Below are 6,000 nucleotides of genomic sequence, written 5' to 3' on the forward strand. Positions count from 1 at the left end.
AGAACACCCACGAACATGGAAGACTTTGGGGAGAGTGGTTCTGTGTTTGACAAGGAGCAGCGGGGGGGGTGCTCGGTGGCCCCAGACTTACATTCTAGGATGAGATTTGACACCTCCCTCACTTCTATTAAAAGAAAGGAGAGAAGGTGGTGTTTTGGCTCAGAAACTTGGGAATCTCAACCTGAAGCAGCTGTTCCTTCCTATAAGGTTCTGAGAACAAAGATAACGAGTTAAGGAAAAGGCAGCTTGGGTTTCAGCCGCTCTGCAGTACCCAGATGACACACAAGCATCCTCTTTGCATTAGACAGCTTAAGCTCCGCCCTCTAGCCCTGCTTTCCCCGTATCCTTGAGTTTAAGGAAACCTGAGCAACACTGCTGCCTGGAGGGTGGGACACAGGATTTGCCCATGAGTCTCTTCTGACCCCAAAGAGGGCGTTTTTAGTATCATGGTGGTGAGTGGGTGCAGCTGACAATAAGGTGGTAAAGGCAAGGAAGTTGTAGTACCAGTGTTTGCAGAGGGAAGAGAGAAAAGAAGTGGTAGTTCAAGGAAAGTTTTAGAAGATGGGGAAACTTGGAAAAAAAAAATATATATATATATATATACATAAAGCTGGAAATAAGAACCAGTACAGAAGACTTTAAAGATGTAAAATAGGGTTATTTGATAACAGAAAGACTGGGGAGCCAGGGGGAGGTGAAACAAGAGTCACAGAGAGGGTGATAGAACCCAAGATTAATTTTGGAAATAATGTTTTTTTTTCCCCCGGTAACAAGCAGATATGAATTAGCATAGCAGGAAGAAGGGGACGATCACATATTATTGGCATCTCTGTAATGTGGAATAGAGGGCAGAGTTAGAGTTTTATAGGGTAATTAGTTTTCTTTTCAGCAGTTCTAACAATATGTTAAAGGATTTTAGTAACAAGGTACGACGAAGGAGCAATATATGGACAGATGTATCACAGATATTGCCTTTATCCACCCAACACAAGATTTGGGGCTCTGTCTCAGGAAGGAGCAGATGCAAAATTAAGATTCTGACTCCCCAGGAGTATCCATCTGGATGGAAATTTCTTTTCAGAGAGATCAAGGAGCTCAGAGATGACCACAAAGTTTTTCTTTGTAGGACCAGTCACTGCTCTGTTTCAGTAGTTTTTATTGCACCATCATTTCCCTTGTTCTCCCCAGCTACTCTGTGGAGAAGGGGTCAAGCAGGGGCTTTGCACTCTGTGAAGCTGCTGCGATCCAGATACTTCCTTGCCTCAATCTCAGAAGACTGGGAATGAGATACGCAGTAGTGGGAGGTCCTGGGACATGCAGGCCGAGCTGAAAATTAATCAGTAATTAATATGCCATTACTTTTTTAGTATGAATGATGGCACTTTTTAGTTCACCTACTGAATCTAAAAGAAGCCAGTTACCCCTTAAAAAAAAAAAAAAAAAAAAAAAAAAAAAAAAAAAGCTGAACTACTTGCAGGCACAGAGTGTTACTTTGCCTGTCCACAAGGTGGCAGAAGCTGATCAGCTTTCCTCTCCTTGGAAACAGTGCTTTAAAACGAGAAATCTATAAAAACAAAACAAAAACACATTACTGCTAATAAATCAGCCTCCCCCAACTTAACTCTCAACTTACTATTGGAATAAAAATAATAACTAATCTTCAGGGAATTAGTTTTGAAGTACTGAGATATTATGATAGATACATGTTAAAAAATGGAATGATGGGTGGTATTTCCTGTGATTCCTCTTTTTAGGTTTTACCTGATTGGTGGTGGTATCCCCATCATCGTTTGTGGCATAACCGCAGCAGCGAACATTAGGAATTACGGTAGTCGGCCAAATGCACCCTAGTGAGTATTTTATATTCTCTGTGTACTTGACCCAGTTGCTTCTCTTTTAAGTATTTTCTAGTTATTAGGTGATTGCAGTTTCTTAAATAATTTGTTGAAACATGTAGCATCTGACCTGGTTTATCATTTTCTTTTCCAGTTGCTGGATGGCGTGGGAACCCTCCTTGGGAGCCTTCTACGGGCCTGCCAGCTTCATCACTTTTGTAAACTGCATGTACTTTTTGAGCATATTTATTCAGTTGAAAAGACACCCTGAGCGCAAATATGAGCTTAAGGAGCCCACGGAGGAGCAACAGAGATTGGCAGCCAATGAAAATGGCGAAATAAATCATCAGGATTCAATGTCTTTGTCTCTGATTTCTACATCGGTCTTGGAAAATGAGCACACTTTTCATTCTCAGCTTTTGGGGGCCAGCCTTACTTTGCTCTTATATGTTGCATTGTGGATGTTTGGGGCCTTGGCTGTTTCTTTGTATTACCCTTTGGATTTGGTTTTTAGCTTCGTTTTTGGAGCCACATGTTTAAGCTTCAGTGCGTTCTTCATGGTCCACCATTGTGTTAATAGGGAGGATGTGAGACTTGCGTGGATCATGACTTGCTGCCCAGGACGGAGCTCCTATTCAGTGCAAGTCAATGTCCAGCCCCCCAACTCTAGCGGGACAAACGGAGAGGCTCCCAAGTGCCCCAATAGCAGCGCAGAGTCTTCATGCACAAACAAAAGTGCTTCAAGCTTCAAAAATTCCTCCCAGGGCTGCAAATTAACAAACTTGCAGGCAGCTGCAGCTCAGTGCCATGCCAATTCTTTACCTTTGAACACACCTCAGCTCGATAATAGTCAGACAGAACATTCGATGGACAATGATATTAAAATGCACGTGGCGCCTTTAGAAGTTCAGTTTCGAACAAATGTGCACTCGAGCCGCCATCATAAAAACAGAAGTAAAGGACACCGGGCAAGCCGACTCACAGTATTGAGAGAATACGCCTATGATGTCCCAACAAGCGTGGAAGGGAGCGTCCAGAATGGCTTACCTAAAAGCCGGCTGGGCAGTAACGAAGGACACTCAAGGAGCCGAAGAGCATATTTAGCCTACAGAGAGAGACAGTACAACCCACCGCAGCAAGACAGCAGTGATGCTTGTAGCACACTTCCCAAAAGCAGCAGAAATTTTGAAAAGCCAGTTTCAACCAGTAGTAAAAAAGATATGTTAAGGAAGCCAGCTGTGGTTGAACTTGAAAATCAGCAGAAGTCTTATGGCCTCAACCTGGCCATTCAGAATGGACCAATTAAAAGCAATGGGCAGGAGGGACCCTTGCTCAGTACCGATGGCACCGGCAATGTTAGGACTGGATTATGGAAACACGAAACTACTGTGTAACATTGCTGGACTTCCTGGCCAGAAATTCATATAAACTGGGATATTCACATTCCTTTAACCTATGAACACTTAAAAACTGTTTACAACCACCATAGGGATTCAAAAGAATTTGGAATAAACTTTGAAGTTTTGGATTTTACTTATTTTTATCCCCAAATTGTTACTATTTTTTAGGCTCTGAAAACAAAACATCTTTCTAAAACATTGTTTTAGTTGTCAAAGCACCGACAGGACATTTTGAGATCTGAAATGTAATTCCTTGGAATCCACAATGTGTACTTAACATTTCAGGCTTGTATTTAATATAATAAATAGGTGTTTGTTACTGTGTCAGTCTGTTATTTTTATGGTTTACAATACAAGCATTTAGTTCTATTTTAATGAAATCAGTGGTTTGAGGTATTTTAATGAGTTACACATAAATCAAAATCAGTTATATAACATGGTTAAGTGTATTGATTATGGCATGTAAATCAAAGTGGTTTTTTGGTTGCTGTATTTTATAAGTCTAGTTTTAAATGCTACCAAGTTTTTTTGTTTTGTTTCGTTTGTGTGTGTGTGTGTGTGTATGTGACTGAGTCTTACTCTGTCACCAGTGCAGTGGTGTGACCTTAGCTCACTGCAACCTCCGCCTATTGGGTTCAAGCAATTCATCTGCCTCAGCCTCCTGAGCAACTGGGACTACAGGCACCTGCCACTACACCTGGATAATTTTTGCATTTTTAGTAGAGATAGCGTTTCACCATGTTGGCCAGGATGGTCTCAATCTCCACCTCGTGACCCGCTTGGCTTGGCCTCCTGAAGTGCTAGGATTACAAGCGTGAGCCACCTACCACCATGTTTTAAAAGGATCTCTCAGGATGTTTTTTGAAAATGGAAATAACCTCAACCCCCCCCCCACCTTACATTACTTCCGCATTATTCCTTGGATCCTATTAATATTATTTTCAAAATGGTTGTGGCTTTTTCATTGCTTTGTATTTGGGTTTAAGTTCCTTACTCTTTTTGGTGGGGCGAGGTGGGAGTAATTCCTGCACAAAAGTTATTCTTGAATGCAAAGGAGGAGCTACCGTATGAGGTTCACATTCTTCAATATTGGCTATTATATTGACTTTTATTTTGTACTTAAACAGGTAAAGTTCCTTAGATTTATGATGAAGTGCTGATCTTTAAATCTGATTCCAAAATTCTAAAAACAGCTCTGCTGCAAAAGTTATTGGTCTTCACTACACTGCAGTCTAACCCATCTCCACTCCTGAGTCTCACGGGGTTCTCAGTTCCCTTGCATGCAAGACAAAGTCTGCAAAATTGACACAGCTTAGATCTCTTTTCACCAGAAGACTAAAGGTCTGAATCACATCAGATTCGAAAGTACATATTCAAGAAATGCCAAAAAGAGTCAAGCCGTTTAGCTTGATAACCTTAAAATTCTGAGAGATTAACTGCTTCTATCCAGAGAACAATTCTCTGAGCCATCATGAGATTACCCATTCTAGTGTAAATGTTCATTTTTCACTGGGTTACTGTATTGGAAATGTTATTTTACTTGACGCTAATAAAATCGATAGTTCTTTTTAAGCCTTTTAGGTTTGAGTTTTAGAGACATTCTTTTCTGGTGGGGGAATAAAGCAACCAGTAGTTAGATTTGGATATACATCCTGGCTTATGATCTGGTAAATTGATATGTACAAGATGGTATTTGGAAATGACGAAGATAGAGTAATGAGAAATGGAGTGAATAATTCTTATTTATCACTATGATTTAAAAAATTTTTAAATTTGTTTGACCTGTTGGTCAGCGGTACATAGGGAGATAATTTTCTTGTTCTTCTTTTTCCTACCTCTGTATCGAACATGAGGAATTTTCCTTCTTGGAAGATGTTACCCATTCAGCAAGCATTTATTAATTTAAACATCACTTATTTTAGGTAATAGAACACTAGTTGGGGGAGGGGGAAGGACTGGAAAATAAATCAAACACTTGGAAGAAGATGAAGATTTCACTAAATGTTCAAGGGGATTTTGTTACTCATAGCATGGAAAGTGATGTATGATCACTTAGTATTTCAATTAGAGTTTTGATATTTGTATATAGCAAGTGAGTAATATATTGCCCCCCCTTTGTCATTTATGATTTATAGCTGAGTTTCTCAATTTTTCATAGAATTGTAAACTTAACAGAGGTTTCAGTTTTCTTAGATATCAGCATGATTATTTTCCTAATTTACAAAATTTGACAACTGAGATCCAAAGCATTTCTGACTTGCTGGACATGCTGGCAGTTATACCATGTCCAGGGCTAGAACCATGTTTTACCAAGGCCGCCATGCTTGGAAACACATTTCGTTGCTTCTATGGTGTTTGTTATCTGTAATTGTAGCAGACTTTATTCTTATCCTCGTTGTTTTGAGTTTTAGTTTCATAATAAGGTATAATTGACTATGTTCTACTTAAGGAAACATTTATGATACTTTTATTTATGACAGTTTCTTTTTTTCTCTGTTGCCCAGGCTGGAGTGCAGTGGTGGGATCATAGTTCACTGTAACCTTGAGCTGTTGGGCTCAAGCATTCCTCCCACCTCAGCCTCCTGAGTGGCTAGAACTACAGGTACAAGCCAACAGCTCAGCCATTTTTATATTTATATTTGTAGAGATGAGTCTTACTATGTTGCCCTGGCTGGTTTCAAACTCCTGGCCTCAGCGATCCTCCCACCCTTGCTTCCCAAATTGTTGAGATTACGGATGGGAGCCACTGAGCCCAGCCAAAAGGT

The 6,000-nt window shown here is 40.2% G+C and overlaps 1 protein-coding gene across 2 annotated transcripts in view; it reads left to right on the plus strand.

Moving 5' to 3' along the window:
• Positions 1-3,559, plus strand: part of ADGRA3 (adhesion G protein-coupled receptor A3) — a 133,613-nt gene extending 130,054 nt beyond the window's left edge. For both annotated transcript variants that reach the window (XM_002745946.6, XM_035293955.3), the window contains 2 exons: positions 1,755-1,850; positions 1,990-3,559. In XM_002745946.6, coding sequence (XP_002745992.4) covers positions 1,755-1,850; positions 1,990-3,229 — 1,336 coding nt within the window. In that variant the 3' untranslated portion in view covers positions 3,230-3,559. The remainder of the gene's footprint in view (positions 1-1,754; positions 1,851-1,989) is intronic.
• Positions 3,560-6,000: the final 2,441 nt, after the last annotated feature.

Source organism: Callithrix jacchus, chromosome 3 (assembly GCF_049354715.1).
Source record: "Callithrix jacchus isolate 240 chromosome 3, calJac240_pri, whole genome shotgun sequence".
Taxonomy (NCBI): Eukaryota; Metazoa; Chordata; class Mammalia; order Primates; family Cebidae; genus Callithrix; species Callithrix jacchus.